The sequence below is a fragment of the Colletotrichum orchidophilum genome, assembly GCF_001831195.1.
Source record: "Colletotrichum orchidophilum strain IMI 309357 chromosome Unknown Scaffold_29.1, whole genome shotgun sequence".
Taxonomy (NCBI): Eukaryota; Fungi; Ascomycota; class Sordariomycetes; order Glomerellales; family Glomerellaceae; genus Colletotrichum; species Colletotrichum orchidophilum.
The window spans coordinates 289,401-304,918 of record NW_019172985.1 but is presented as its reverse complement, the minus strand read 5'-3'; the positions used below and the strand labels follow the sequence as shown (position 1 = coordinate 304,918).

At 54.3% G+C, this 15,518-nt stretch overlaps 5 protein-coding genes across 5 annotated transcripts; 2 read left to right on the top strand and 3 right to left on the bottom strand.

Annotated features, from left to right (window-relative positions):
• Positions 1 to 58: 58 nt before the first annotated feature.
• CORC01_04473 (uncharacterized protein) lies at positions 59 to 3,055 on the bottom strand (the record flags this gene model as incomplete). The annotated part of the gene is made up of 1 exon (XM_022616120.1): positions 59 to 3,055. The coding sequence occupies one exon, from the start codon at positions 3,053 to 3,055 to the stop codon at positions 59 to 61; it is 2,997 nt and encodes a 998-aa protein (XP_022477428.1).
• Positions 3,056 to 7,132: 4,077 nt separating this feature from the next.
• On the top strand, positions 7,133 to 8,373 carry CORC01_04472 (uncharacterized protein; the record flags this gene model as incomplete). The annotated part of the gene is made up of 4 exons (XM_022616119.1): positions 7,133 to 7,355; positions 7,479 to 7,561; positions 7,632 to 8,287; positions 8,355 to 8,373. The coding sequence occupies 4 exons, from the start codon at positions 7,133 to 7,135 to the stop codon at positions 8,371 to 8,373; spliced, it is 981 nt and encodes a 326-aa protein (XP_022477427.1).
• Positions 8,374 to 8,829: 456 nt separating this feature from the next.
• On the bottom strand, positions 8,830 to 10,202 carry CORC01_04471 (DHHC zinc finger domain-containing protein; the record flags this gene model as incomplete). The annotated part of the gene is made up of 3 exons (XM_022616118.1): positions 8,830 to 9,822; positions 9,883 to 10,036; positions 10,114 to 10,202. 3 exons carry the CDS (start codon positions 10,200 to 10,202, stop codon positions 8,830 to 8,832), a joined length of 1,236 nt encoding a protein of 411 aa, XP_022477426.1.
• Positions 10,203 to 11,219: 1,017 nt separating this feature from the next.
• Positions 11,220 to 13,871, top strand: CORC01_04470 (Rap1 Myb domain-containing protein; the record flags this gene model as incomplete). Its single annotated transcript, XM_022616117.1, has 3 exons — positions 11,220 to 11,342; positions 11,393 to 12,175; positions 12,228 to 13,871. The coding sequence occupies 3 exons, from the start codon at positions 11,220 to 11,222 to the stop codon at positions 13,869 to 13,871; spliced, it is 2,550 nt and encodes an 849-aa protein (XP_022477425.1).
• Positions 13,872 to 14,044: 173 nt separating this feature from the next.
• On the bottom strand, positions 14,045 to 15,109 carry CORC01_04469 (carbon-nitrogen hydrolase; the record flags this gene model as incomplete). Its single annotated transcript, XM_022616116.1, has 2 exons — positions 14,045 to 14,923; positions 15,065 to 15,109. 2 exons carry the CDS (start codon positions 15,107 to 15,109, stop codon positions 14,045 to 14,047), a joined length of 924 nt encoding a protein of 307 aa, XP_022477424.1.
• Between the last annotated feature and the right edge of the window lie 409 nt (positions 15,110 to 15,518).

Genomic DNA, 15,518 nt, shown 5'->3' with positions numbered 1-15,518 from the left:
GTGAAGATTAATCATAACCATCCTCTTCCTCCAAAGTCTTTCCCGCTAACGTAAATTCTTAGACGCTGCCGACACCGCCTTCCTCCAAGGTTTCGTCCCAACCTCCCGTCTCCAGCAGATACTCTCCCAACATCTGCTTAACATTCTTAATATTCTCACCCAGCGCACTCGTCCACTGGTCTTGCACGACGCGGACTTTCTCCTTCAAATCATCCGTCAGCATGCGGCCCTCTTCGTCGCGAAGATGCTGCGCTCTAGCGTCGCGCTCCTCGGCGCTAAACTCTCTCCCCTGGCCGTCGCCCATCTCGTTCTGGACGACCTTGGCTTTGGCATGAGTAACAGCCTCTTTGACCTCGTGCAACAGGCAGAGGAGGTTCGTCTGCGACTCGATGAACTGGTACGTGCTCTTTTCCATGTGCAGGAGAAGACTGAAGAGGTACTGCAGCGGATGTCTCCTGTACGACGGGTTCTCCTCGTACTCGGCCGACGGGATCTGGATGTTGAAGTCCTGCGGATTCGCAGGGATCTTCTCAAGCAGTCGGCACAGGGGCGGTGCGATGTCCCAGAAGGCGGACAGCTGCACCTCGACGCCGCGCATGACGTTGCGCTCCATGACGTCCTGGAACTCCTGCGTGCGCGCAAACACCTCGTGCGTGAAGGCCAGCTGCCGCTTCGCGGCGTCCTCGGCGAAGAAGGCCACGGCATTCTGGAGTTTCTCTTCGTTTTCGGCCAGGCGGTACGGGGTGAGGACGACGTCCCGGTAGCGGTTGTTGCGGTCTGTGAGGACGTCGAAGATCGCCCGGTGTAGCATTTCCCTCGCCTCGAAAATCCATTTGAGAAGCGTCACCTTCTCGAGCAGCTCAGGCTTGTCGTCGCCTTCTTCCTGGGGCATGTCTGCCGCGCTGGCGACATCGTCAAAGAGGCTGCCCGCCAACTTCTCGAATAGAGTCGTGGCTTGCGCAATACGGCCGGTGATCAGTTCGTTCAGAGGCATAACTACTTGACTTTGGAACTGCTCAAACTCTGTCTTGCCCAACTCTTTCAGTTTCTCCTTCTCGGCTGCTACCGAATCCTGTTCGATTGCCGACGCCTCGGCGAATGACATGTTGCCGACGTCTATTTCCTGCTGTAAATTGGAACGCAGAGCATGTCGCCGCTCAGCAGAGGCTTTTGCGGCCTCTTCACGCTTCTTTGTGCTGGTGACTTGGAATCTCTCTTTTGTAGCTTCAATCTCGGACAGGTCGCTTATCTGACGAACTGCCACTCTAGTCTCGGTCAATTCTGGGTGGTTGTTGTTCACAGCTGGGTGATGACGAGGATATGGCGGAGGAAGAGTGACCATTCGAGAAACATCCAGGTGGGCTGGGTTCGGTGTCGTGGGCGAAGCTGAGGACCCAAGGGATTCCGATGAGTACCGAAGTGGCTGCGGTGTGACCACAGGCTCTAGCTCGTGCCAGCCTGTTTTCTCGGCCGGATACTCGTTTGAAGATCTCGGATTGCTAGGACCTGCCTGCGGACTGTCCACCCATTGCAGGGCTTCGCGAGCCTCCTTCGGTACGCCCATGTACTTGGACTCTCTCTTGGACCTCTCAACAAATTTCCCTCCTGCTCCTGATGAGTCAGCCTCCCACCACCTACTGGCAGGCCGACCCCGGGAGTCCCCATCGTCATGATTGTCGCTCACACTGAGACTCAATATAGGGGAGAGTGACGGCATATAGTTTGAAGAGTAGTTGGGGTTGTTTGCCGAAGGTACAATGGGCGAGCCCGGAACGTTCGCTGACGTAGAGGCGGAGCTGGACTCCCCGGGCATCTCGCGATAGACTGAGTTCATCGATCCGCGATGAGACCGCGCTGGCTCAGATGACTGGGGCGTCCACTCAGCCTGTGAAGTTCCCGACTCACGTCGCGTGACCATGGGGCGAAACAGATCCCTGGTCAGATCAAAGATTTCCGAGCCCATGGCGCCGATCGCAGATGAGTATCTTTCTCGCCTGATCCTGGATTCGTTGACGATGAAGTCGGCAAACATGCGAACGCGCTCGGCGTCGGTGGCCGCAGCGGATTCTTGGGTAGCGAATGCCTGAAATCGCTCAATTGTCTCACAGCAAAATTGATCCGCGGTTTGCGTAACGACAAAATGTTTTGCGGATGAGATGGATGCCGACGGAGGCCCGTCGGCAGGCGTCATGGAGCTGAATCTTGTTTGAGAGCTCGATGCCGATCGAGTTTGAGGCGGCGGCGTTGGCAGTGCCTTGGGCAAGACGCGAGGTGATCCGTCCATGACGGGTGTTCCTTTTGACGGATGAGGTGAGAACGGCGGCGTTGCCGCTTCGATTCGAGTGCGTGATGATGATGACCCAGGCGCCCGCGGCGTAGTCGACTGCTCATCAGTCCGGGGCGTGTCGTTCGACGTCAGTCCCCCGCTTCTTGGTCCTGATCTATTGATCGTCAACCTGCGAGAAAGTGTATTTTCACCCGGAACAACAATGTCGTTGAGTTGGACTGGGTTGATGGTCCCGTCTATCGAGTTATGTGGTCTGCCATGTCTGCTTCGGCTCTCAGCACGACGTTGAACGATGGTCTTGTCGTGGCGGACTGCTCTCGCCCGACTCAGACTGCCACCAGAGCTCAATGCGCCGGAATTGCTCGAATCTCCAGTCTGCGCAGAGCTTGCAGCACTGGCAGTATCGATGGTCAATTTCGGAGAGTGTCTCCGTTGTGAGGAGCTACTGGGTTCCTCGGGTTGGTCAACCCAGTCTGCAGGGGTCGGAGGTACTGGTCCAAGGGCCGCAACACCGGTTGGTGGAGGACGCCTTGTGGGTGGTGAAGCCACAGGTGTAGTCGTTCTCGGCCCGCTCTGCACGCTCTGTGACCGAGAAGAAGCTGGGGGTGGGACTGGAGGCGGTGGCGGGAGGGGCATTCCCGGCTCCCATCTTGATTGGGACGTCGACCTTGAGCGAGCTGAAGTTGGTGTCTCGACTGCACTGGCAGAAGCAGCTCTCCGAGCAGCGGGCGGTCCGTGAGATGAGTTCGGGTCGTTGTGGTGTGGCATTGGATGTGGGATCTGGATCTGAAGAGGAGTTTGTCTCGATAGCGGCATAGGCGGCATTGGCTCTGGAGGACTTGACTCTTGGGGCTCTCTACTCCGTCTCAAGGAATGAAAACCAAAACGCCTTTCGCGAGAGCTTGTCCGACCACCGGCTCCCGGCGGGGGAGGAAACGAGGTGTTCGTTGAAGGCTCTGGAGACGGCCTATGGAGATGGGTAGGGGGAATGCGTGCCGCCGACGTATTGGCTGCTGGGGAAGACTCGAAGAAGCCGCTTTGTGGTCGCTGGCTTCGAGGTGGACTATACGGAGGCGGAGGTAGTGGTGATCCTTTTGAGACTAATCAGCAAAGCCGCCCAGGCCCAATTCCAGTTTTTGGCACTGAATACCTTGCTCAGGAAAGTGATGTGATTGATGGGATCTCTCGGACCCAGCAGCCGGTGAAGCTATCCATTCTTGCGGGTTATAAGGCTGTATTGCGCTTGCCGGCGTGTGAGCTGAGTGTAAATGCGATGAGGACACGGCGGACAGCGGCGTGTTGACCTGGCTGTGGTATGCACCCAGAGACTGAGTTAACAGCGGATTGAGACCCTGTCGCAGCCGGGTTGGATCGCGAGGGTTGTTCATTGTAAGCCAAATGACTATGCGCTGAGCGTCTCCGGCGACGTCAGGAATTTGAGGAAGCTGTGGGACTCGGAATGACAACGGAGTCGGTCGCAGAGATAGGATGACTTAGACCCTCGCTGAAGTTAAGGATACCTCAGCCAGTAACTTGCCGACCTCTTCGCACTTCTTCCTCTCTATACCAGCCCATTCAACTTGACTGATGGGAAGACAGTCTCATGTCGCGGAACACACCGAACAACCGAGAGGACGGACAGGCAGCCGGCAGTAAGGTCGTGTCACACCTAGAGGGGGGAGGGCGCGGCTGAAGCAAAGGGAACGAAAGTTTGGGTGGGAGGAAGCAGAAGATAAAAGAGACGGTCATGTCTAGGCCGGGTCTGCTGCAATGTGGTCAACCTCCTGCATGAGAGGTACATACCTCCCACCCACGTACAGGAGGGTACCGGGGTCGCTGGCTCGCTCTTGGCTCACGCTTGATCGTCCACCGACAGAACTGCACCCCTGTGGCGCCCCTACTCTTGGGTGGCCGAGATTCAAGACATTGGGGTGAGAAGGAGGGGCACGGAGGCAGCGGGCTCTCGGGAGCACGAGGGAACGACAGAAATAGCAGCCGGGTCCCGGAGCAAAAGCGCGGCGGTGGATCTGAAGGCCGGTAACAAGGCAGTTGATGCTCGGCGCTGAGTTGTTGCAGCAAACAGAGTGACTAGCTCGTTTCCCGAAATCGCTGCAGAGCACAAATGTACCTCATAGCGGGAACCAGTACATGACAGGGGATTGAGCTAATTCGGAGGGGGTGTCAAGGTACGGTCGTCCATTCGCGAGGGGCAGCACTTGCTTGTTGGTGGCATGGGGTTGTGAAAGCGAGCCGTACACCAAAGTAGACCGGCAACATCCCATATGGTTATCGCGACTGCATGACAGGCGTGCAGATGCCGACAAAGCTAGGGTGCTGCTATCCGCGCTGCTGTTGTCTCATCTTGGGTCCGTCGTTGCAATCTCTGGCTTTCTTCTGCCTCTTGAGATTAATGAAATGGCGTGGTACTGCTACGACGACCATCGACCGGAACGGCATTATAGAAAGTAGGGAGGCGAGCTCAGAGTCAGGGTCGCAGTCTCGACTCGACGTAGCTAGCGGACCTTATCACAGTATACCTTAGCATTAGACAACCAACGAGAAGAGGCGAGCATGGAACGTAGCGTACGGAACAGCTCGTAGCGACCTGCCACGGCCCAACAACAGGAAAGATGAGTGAGCATCGTGCCAGGGTCCGGTCCAAAATGGCCTGTCATTTTGATGGAGCCAAGCGAAGAGACTCGTGGAGACGTTGGTGGGCGGCCGCATCAATTGGTTGGCTTTCTGGTGGGAGGTAAATCTATTCTTGGAAGCATCCTTAGACCCTGGCTAGTCAAAGAGACCCCGGGGTCGTGATTGGTTGATGGCGCTGTGAAAAGAACGTGGAGGTGATTGTCGGCGCTTAAAAAGCCCCTCGATTTGTTCGACAGTCTGAAAGCCTCAGTTGCCCTCCCGGCCCTACTTCCTCTCCGCGCTCGCCGTCTCCCCGATGAAGCCGGACGGGTGATTCGTTTGTTGGACTGGCAGCCTTGAGGAAAGGCAGGCATTAGCGTTTAGCAAGCTTTGGTCCTAGTCAGAAACCAGACCTCGGAGATCTTGCTCACCGACTCGTTGCATGTTTGGCGGTTTCTGGGGTTTATATCGGGGGTGGGGCCTGGGCCTGGGCCGTGTCCTGTGAAAGGCGCTGGAGAGCTTCCACGTGAATGATGAACAAAGCTCCTGTGGGCAGAAAGAGCTGCGGGGGTGAATGCAAAGAACAAGTATGGAAGTTCTGAAAATCGCTTGAGGCCATCATTTGTTGATTACGGCTTCAGCTCTGCCGAGTATCCCTGAGGAGCTCGTCGAGCTCGTCGAACATATCTTCGACTAGATGCATGCCACGATATTGCAAAGCGCATCAGCCATTTCGTACCTCATTAGCTTGCCACGACTCCACGAGGCAACTTGGCAGGCTTCGGCACTGCGGCAGCCCGTCACTCGAGCAGGCTTCATCCGTTGAGATCCCGTGCTTAGGCCTCTTCACGGTGACATCGTGTGAACGCAATGGTCAGAACGTAATCACTCAGTGGCATCGCAGACTATAGATAACCCTGCCCCAGATAGCACGGAAATAGTAGGTCAAGCGCGGATGTTGGCCGCACGGAAGCGACCACATCCGGCTTCCAGAAGACGGCTTGGAAGACACTCAGTTTGCATGTCAGCCTGCAAGCCGGCCGTTTCATTTGTCGTGGTTTGAAGTCGACGGATAGCAAGCAGTGTTTGCATCTGTGCGAGATGCACTTGCTCAGCAATGACCGGCGATTTGCGTGGAGGCATCGCGGTCTTGGTCTTGTCGAACCGTATCTTTCTTTGGCTGCTCGAGATTCCGCAAGAGAATGGAAGAAGAGATCCGGGTAATCCAGCTGACAATAGTGTTCGGACAGACCGAGAGAGTTTGTGGCAAATCGTTTGCCTGGTGAGTCGGCGTCTGCAGTTCCATGTAAAGTATTCGTACCGGCTCCAAAGCATCTACCTAGGTTATTCATCTCGTCCAAGGATCTGGTACAACGCGAGGAGAAAAAAGAAAGCTGCAGCAGCGATGCAGCTTGCACTCTTCCCTGAAACTCTGACCAGCTAGGAGCCTACATTGTAAGACAAGCAAGAAGAGTTGAGTAGTCCGACTCGGGCTTGTAGACCCGCTATTTCGTGGATTTTGTGGTACTTGACATTGATTTGAGCGAATGATGAACATGTCCAGCTTTCACGAATCACGACTGCTCAAAGGACAGCTGCTCGTGAGGCAGATGCTGCTATGAGCACAGGCCACACTCGGTCTATTTGCTTAGGTGACCTTGAATACGTAAGCAACGTATCTCAGGTATTACATTGTAAGTCGGAAACGAGGGAGAGGGACCAAAGGTGGGGTTGAGCCGCAACTACGGGTAAACCAATCGGCCGATGATTTACCGCCCGCCAACGGAGAGACCGTCAGAATTCTAGAGCTTTCTTTCAAAAGAGGTCCCGCGCTCAGATTTAATCTCGTCTTCCTTTCCTTTCCATGTGCAGCACTTTCTTGGACATGACACTCCAACGCGCCAATCCGCACTGAGGTAAGGGCAAGCACCCAATCCCCTTCTTTATCTACCCCGCGCCTTTCCTTTCTATCTATTCCCAACATGATGATACACCAGCTGGCACCAGTCATAGAGTGATTTGTACTCCCTTTTTGATGAAAAACGCTGCGGTCTATTGACCAACCACTGATCCGGGACACCGACAACCTATTCCTTCAACCTACGCAACCACGCGACACCTTCTAGTTCCTCTGCTAACCGTGCAATTGGAATTTGACAGCCACTCTTTTCCTACCTCGCAGCCTGAATCAGAAACCGAGTCACCGCCGACAAGATGGTCCTCCACAATCCCAACAACTGGCATTGGGTCAACAAGGATGCCTCGGCCTGGGCGAAGCAGTACCTTGAGGAGAGCTTGGCGAAAGTCGAGACTGCCGAAAGCGGTGTCACGGCAAAGATTAGTAAGGTTGTGAGCATGGATGGCGACGTCGACGTTAGCCAGAGGAAGGGCAAGGTCATCACCATTTACGATGTTAAGCTCGTTCTAGAATACACCGGTAGGTCGTCAATGCAAGCACATGTACTTCATCCCGTAAAATCTCGTTCAACCGACAATTTCTGCCTGACATTGTACCATCTTGTGAACTCGTGTCTTCTGGAGCCTCGCTAACGTAGCGCAGGCACCACCTCCGATGAGGCTGAGGTCTCGGGCACCATCACTATACCCGAGGTCGCCCACGACACTGAGGAAGACGAATTTGTGGTGGGTCTCTGGTGAAATCTCTGCATCATTAAAAGGACACCGGTTTACTGAGATTCTGCCCTCGTAACAGTTTGACATCGACATTTACTCCGACTCCAAGGAGAAGCAGCCTGTCAAGGACCTCGTCCGTTCCAAGCTCGTGCCCGAGCTCCGCAGGGAGTTCCTCAAGCTCCCCGGGGCCTTGATCGCCGAGCACGGCAAGGACATCCAGCATGCTCCCGGATCCAACCCTTCCAGCGGCTTCTCCACGCCCAAGTACCAGACACAAACCACGGCGGCCAAGTCTGCCACTGCCTCGACGAGCGTCAAGGGCAGCTCAGGCAAGGTCGTCAACACCATGACTTTGACCGATACTGCTGAGTTCCGTACCACGGCCGAGGAAGCCTACCAGACCTTTGTCGACCCCGCACGCATTGCCGCCTTCACCCGCGCGCCGCCCAAGGTCTTCCAGGGCGCCATCAAGGGCGCAAAGTTTGAGCTATTTGACGGAAACGTTACCGGCGAGTACCTCGAACTTGCCGCCCCCAAGAAGATTGTCCAGAGCTGGCGCCTGAAGCAATGGCCCTCAGGCCATTACTCCAAGCTCAGCATCGAGTTTGACCAGAACGATGTCGACCACGTCACCCTGATGCGTGTTAACTGGGATGGCGTCCCTGTCGGCGAGGAAGAGGCCACGAAGCGTAATTGGCAAGAGTATTACGTCAATAGCATCAAGCGCACCTTTGGGTATGTCTCAGATTGTCGCCGCAGCCCTTTTTAAGAAACCATTCGCTCTGACATCAATTCTTTCTAGGTTCGGCACCATTCTGTAGTTGTGCGCTCAGGATGACATTAGACTCCAGAAAGTCGGCAGCCATGTCAAGACGTATACCTACTTAAGAAGTGGGAAGCTTCCCACTGGAGGCTGGCATGAACGGGCGGTACGAAGAGTTCTGCGACATGCATCACTAGATCCTCAGATTGGCTATACAAGCCCTGAGTAGCTGGGGCGTCTGAGATTCCTTGGGTCCAGCAGCCCCAGGTACGAATTAGATGAGACACGTTAAAATGAAACAACAAAGACAAATTTCGAAAGACCCTCTACGCATGCCATCTATTTGATTATGTTATTCCCAAGCCCAGGCCACGTGATTTCGACATGATACTGTATACTGGCTACCTCACTAACGTATGTCCATAGTGCCAAAGGCGTTCCTTATTAGTGATTGCGAGTTACATTATTACTACACACTACGAATACCAAACTTATTTTACGAATGGATGAAGAATCAAGCTTTGGGTGGATGCCTCTGTCGTCCCAGGGCCTCTACAGATGGTTGGTCTTGTTTCATGTTGAAGTCGTAATTCGACACAAAAATGTCTGCCAAGTTGTCCCACAACCCCAAATCATAAAGGTTTTCGACATCTTTCAGGTTCCACACGCGCTCCCACTCACCATCTCCTGGCCCATGTTCCGGAGGGGGCATCCCATCATCGGTCCTCGTCAACACCTGTTGCGTCTGAAGAGGCCAACGAGTCCTCTCCGGCTCAAAGCGCTTGTCCTTAACGCGGTTTGCGGGCATGCTGCGCTTGAAAGCACAGCCGTCGTCCATCTCAGCCTTCCAGTCGGACCATTTCAGGGATTCGTTGGTCGTGGTGCCGCAGTAGATCAGCCAGAATGTGTAGCACAGCAGACCCCAGACCAGAGGAGAGGTCATGGCGGCGAGGAGGGTGACGGCGCCCATGCCGACGTTGTCCTGCAGGGCCCAGCTCCAGATGAGCAGATATTCCTTAATCTCCATACCCTGCGGCGGCCACAGCGACCATTTGGCGTAGTTGGAAGCGATCTTGCTAGATAGGAGGGAGAAGCCCAGTAATCCGCCGTAGGAGGTGAGCACAGCCGTCGACAGGAGGAGGAGGACAAAATAATGCTGGTTCTTGTAGCCGACGCAGCCATTGATGAAGATGCAGTGATGGTCAAGTTTCGCGACGCAGCGCTTACAGATGCTGCAATGTTTGGACCGGGGCGGCTTGATGAGGTTGCACGTGCTACACTTCTGTCCGGGGTAGAAGATTGAGTAGTCATAGGGGTAGAGTGACATGTAGTAGGCATGGTTTTCGGCGGTGATATAGCCAGGGTCGGCCATGACAGACAGGTACAGAAACCAATAGGGGAAGAAGATGGCGACACAGCCCGCGATCTTGTGGAAGAGGGAAATCTGGGGCCACGCTCCAGGGAGATACAAGCATTCCGATACCGAGAGGATGAGCAGGAAGAAGACCTGAAATGTGTTAGCCTGTTCAAACGTTTCTCTGATACAGTTTCGAATTCGGACACTTACGACGACAGTGGGATGCCGGTCATGCATCATGAAGTTGCCGAAGCGTTTCATGGAAGTTGAGAAGCTCCCTCCCGTTACAAGTCGGTCTATAGCGAGGAAGCCATTTGGAATATGGATCCACATTATTCTATGCATCGTTGCGATTGGCGTATGTCTGCCAAATGGTAAGCCCATGTATCTGATGGTGAGATGCTTCTGCTCCCCAGCCAGCGATCAAGCACGATGACGAACCTCAGAGCCGGTAGTCGGCCAAAGAAGGCGACGAAGACTGTGAAGGAGACAGCCAGCACGAAGAGTGCTGCATTCCTCAGGGTGCTCATGATATAAAATATAAGTATTATGGCTTCTCCGAATTCATGATCTTGAGGAGAACTGAAGCGTGAGAACGCCAGCAGAAATGGCAACTTTCCACCTTTTCCGGGCTGGATGTGCCGGCTGGGGCGGGTACAGCAAATGGATGAGAAGCCACTCTCCGTTGCGGTGGCCGGTAGCGAGTGGATAGGGCCTGAGCCTTGGGGCGTCAGCCTAAAGTAGGCCCACCGACCTCGCCTCAGTAAACTGCCTTAGCCAGCAGCAAAGAAGGGGGTTCAAAAATTCGAACACTTCGGAACGTAAGGTAGTTGCAGTTGTTACTCAAACACAGTGTACACTCGCATATGAACGAGAGTTTGAAGTGAGAGCGTTGGCAGGGCACTAAAGCATACCAAAGTATCGTTGTATCGAACAGTGAAGGTCATAGCACACCTAAAACCCAGCCGTTTGTCTGCCTCGTAATATGTATAAGCATGCATCGTTTAGGTTGCACACCTTACCTAAACTCACTTAAGCTGCCCACACGTGACTACGCGGCATCCCTTCCAAGAAAGCGCGTCTCACTCGAGCACCTGCGTGCCGTCTATTATGTTACCTCAGGTTCCTTTGCGCGGTTCACAAAGACGAAGCTGCAACCCGGTCTGTCATCATCATAGGCAACCAGACCATTCCACCAGACGAAGGCTCCTGGTTTGTTCCTGACGCTCATGCGGAGGGTGGGCATTTGAGCGTGCCCGTCACACGTCTTCTGAGTCGAGCCCTCGACTTGAGCAAGCGCGACGTCTCCGCGAGCCCTTCATTTCCGTCAGTTTATCACGCTTTCCTAGCGCGTCAACACCATTCTCAAATTGGTCATACTTCTTCAAGAAAAGTCGTGACTCCATGGTGTTCATCCCGAGTTTCGCACTCAACGACATCAGCGGCTTTCGAAGAGCGGTGCATCATCTATAACAAGCTTATGACATCCACCGGTGCACCAAGGCCAACTTCAAATTTTGTAGCAACACCTCTAGCTTCTACTGAATATGTCGGGAGGCGGAATCACCTACCATGGAGTGCCTGGCGCCCGCGGCACTCTCTTTAAGGATTTGAAATTCTTTGTTTCAATGCGCGTTCCCGACAGGCTGACCATCCTGGATCTCATCAAGGTAGGCAATTGCTCCGAACTTCCAGACTTCCTGTAAGCTTAACGAGGTAGCAAAATGGCGGTACAATTGCCAAGTTGGAAACCCATGCAGACCACTACATTACTCATGACAGAGGGCCTACTCCCGCTGGGTCACTCGATTGGAAGTTTGTCAAAGACTCTGTCGACAACGGCGCTATACAGGAAATGGATAAGTATGAAATGCATCGGACACCCAGAGCCTCGAGGCCTGTTGGCGGCCCTCGTCCTTTAGCCAAGTCTGCCCCTGCTAAAGGAACCCGCACCCCCTTCACCGCCACCGACGATGCGATTCTCACCAAATGGGTGCTCTCGCATGCGGCAAATAAAAGAAGCGGCAATGAGATCTATCAGGTATTTGAGGAGATGGTGAGTTCAGGTCTGAAGATATACGTCGTCGTCACTGTCACTAACGAAGCGCAGAACAATCGTCATACCTTGCATTCTTGGAGGGACCGATGGGTAAAGAAGTTGTCCAAGTTACCTCCAGCCGAGATCGAGAAGTTGGCTGCTTCCGCTTCACAGATCGCACTGCCGGCGCCACCAACAGCAACAACCTCTTCCAGCAGGCGTGAAACTATGCGACCTATAGAGAAGAAGGCACCTCTTCCGGTTGCCCAACATACCCCACGATTACCTACAGTGAAGGCAACGGCGAAGCCCAGCTCCTCTGCTCACCAGCCAGATGTCAAAGCACCATTAACTCCGGCGAAAAGAACCAAGTTCACCGGAGCAGAGGATGATTTGTTGATACGCGAGGTCGGCAGATTTGACGGCACGCCCGACACCAAATTCTTCAAGAGGTTCTCGGAAAAAGTGCGTCGAATCTCCCTAGCAATGATCATGGCATGAGACTAAACCTGGGCAGCATTCTAATCACTCAGAGGGTGCATGGAGACGGCATTGGACACAGATATTGGAGCCGCGACTTCGGGAGAGCTCTAAGGAAAGCCTTGCGGAGAGCGGACCGTTGCCAGAAGAATCCCCCACAGTCGACACAAAGGCTGGACCAGGCACAGCTCCTAGCGGCGAACCGAGCCGACAGAATAAAAGCGACCAGAAGAAAAGGCCAAACGATTCAGACGGCCGGCCCACGACCCTCAACAAGGAGACTACCGCACCAGTGGTCGCTCCATCAGGGGCAAGCACAGTAGGAAAGAAAGACGACGGAAAACGGTTGCCAGAGACCAGAATCGAAGAGTCCCAAGCTATTTCAAGACAATATTTCTTCGACCATTTGGAGGGCTACCGTGAATTCAGAAGGCTCGATACCCAAATCAAGCCCGAAATCAATGATTTGCCTATCGACTTATGGCGATTGTGGCAAGCTGTGGGAGATCAATACCAGCAAGGAGCAATCGAAACCAACTGGGCAACAGTGGCAGATGTATTGGGTCTCGATGTTGGCACTGCTCAGTTGATACAACAATGCTACGCAGACTACATCGCCGACTTCGCCGCCAGTGGTGTTTTGGATGAACCTGACGTGGAATCCGATGATGATGAGGGTTCACAGTCTGGGGAAGATGACGCTGGACCGGACGTGCAGATAGAACCCTTCCAAACACACCTAGAGGTCACTCCCAGCGCTTCTAGAAAGAGGCAGGCAATCATTGTCGACACTGCTGGTCTTCCGTCGACACCAAACAGCAGGAAGAAGCGACAGCGTCTAGGCCCAGACGACGAGATCCCATCTACTCCCGACGATAGGCTAGGTCTTGCAAGCTTTAATAACTTAGGTCCTAGCCCCTCGCTAAGCGTCAGACGGTGGGCGAATGGTGAAGGGCAAGTTGGGGAGGTCGAAGAGGTGGCCGCAGAAGAGGAGGAGCCTGAGCAGATTCCAGCTGGCAAACCCCGTCGTTTGGAGCCCGAAACACAAGACTTTGGCTTCGATGATGCATTCAACGCCCCTGACAAATCGCAAGGCAGTGATGAGTTCGACATTTCACCGTCACAACAGCTTTTGGGTGAGATAGAGTCTGTGACGCCTTTGCCTTTTTCTTACAAGAGAGATAAGGGGAAGGGAATCGACCGGGACCAACTAGCCCGAGGGTCACCCACCGAAGGGAGAGAGGTGGAGGGGGAGGAAGATAGAGAGGCAGTCGAAACACGGGACGAACCGGGAGGTCGAGCCATACCCGATTCTCAAGATTCAGCGGATAAGACTGTCGAGCTCGAGGACCTCATGGACCGCTTCATCTCATTTGGCTACCCGCGCGAGGATATCGTCTTGGCGTTGATGGCTACTTCGCTTTGCACGCCGTTAGCTACTAGTCTCTTGAAGCACTTGATAGAGCACAAACAGCTCCCCAACAATTGGCAAGGAGTCTGGACGACAAATGACGACGCAAGATTAAGGCGCGTTGATGCTGCTGGCTCAGAGGGCGGTCCAGATGAGGCGAAGGTACAGAAATATTGGGATTACCTGGAGTTGAAGCACACAAGGCTCCGGATCGATCAGAGGAGAACATTTCTGGCTTATCTGGATGATACCGGGCAGAGCTCTCAATAAACCGAGGACAACGCCTCTTCACTTACCTGCGGTTGTCAGGCACACTGGAGGAGAGGGATGCTATTGATACCCGACTTTCGCAGTCAAAATTGTTGATCATGGTCATACCTCGGTCAAGGTCCTCTGCCGTCTATACTCATGTTCTGTAAACCGTCGCTGTCTTCTGATCGCCGTTATTCCTTAACGATCGAGTACCCATAGTGCCACCCTTCCTTCCTCATGTCCTCCCTCACCTTGTACGCCCCCTCAGCAACATCCAACAACCCCAAATCGACCTCGACAATCTCCATCGCCTCTTCGGCGCCCAGCTTGCCGAGCGCGCCCACGAGCGGCAGCGCAACCTGACTGACGCCACAATAACGGACTCTCGCCCCGCCCTCCCTAACCTCCACCCCGCCTCCCCCTACGGGCCCGCCCGCGTTGACGAGAATGACAGCCGCCGTGTTCTCAAACGCTCGCGTCACCGTGACGTTCTCGAGGAAAACCCTCTCCGAGTCCCGGTTCACGACCTCCGTGGTACCCGTCGCCCTGTTGTTGCGCTTATACTCGTCCGCGAGCCAGAAGGCAGGACAGATGATGATCCTTGCCCCGTCGCGGATGAGCTCCCTAAAGGCCTCGGGGAAAGCAAGGTCCCAACATACCAGCATCCCCGCCCTCCCCAGCGGCGTGTCGAAGGCGCCGTGAGGTTCCGGTCCCTTGGTCAGGTGCGGCCTCTCGTTGTGCCATAGGTTCTTCTTTTGGTACCGCCCCAGCACGGCGCCGTCGGGGCCGATGAAATACGCGACGTTGAGGAGGTCCAAGTCGTCGGCGCCCTCCTCACCATCCGGCTCAACAATGGTTCCCGGCACGATGGAGACACCTAGTTCCTTGGCCAGGGTCTGATACCGTTCAAGGTAGGTCCAGGACTGCGCGCAGGCGGACACGAACTGGGGATGGTCGGGGACCCATGATGTGAGATGGTACTCCGGCAGAACGGCGAGCGAACAGCCCTGGGAAACGGCAGTGCGGATAAATGCCTCTGCCTTGGTGAAGTTCTCCTCTTGCGCGACGGCCTGCGATGCTTGTCAGAACTCTGTTTCCAGTAGAGGCATTTCCCCCGCCGAGAACCTCGTGAGCAATGGCGCATGAAAAGGAGCGCGGGAGCTAAACTGGGCTAAACATATTCGATGAGGGGTAGTCCCAGACTTACTGACCTTAGGGTGCATTTGAATGAGCGCGATCTTGACCTTTTCCGCCATCGCCGCTGTCTTCGTCTCGTCTTGAGTTAATCCCGCAGCTTCAAGACAGTCGGGTGTTTGGAGACTACGGCAAAGTTTGGCCAGCGGTCGGGGTCAGGCTATGAGGGAAGACAGTAGTATGCCTTCATGCACTTCCCCGCAGTCAGTCTGCCTTACACTGCGATACAGGCACACAGCATAGTAAAAGGGGAGATGAATGGATGAGAATGATCAAACTCCGGTTAATTGTGCATAGCCCCCGAATAGGCGATTTGCTAAGTCCATATGCGAGAAATGATGTCAGAGCCAACCCATTTCCCTGTGCTAATATCCACCGCTTTGCAACGACCATGATCCAGTAAACCGTCCCGAAAAAATCAACGAAAAGTTTATAGGAAAGTAAAAGATAATATCACAAACGCCGCAAACG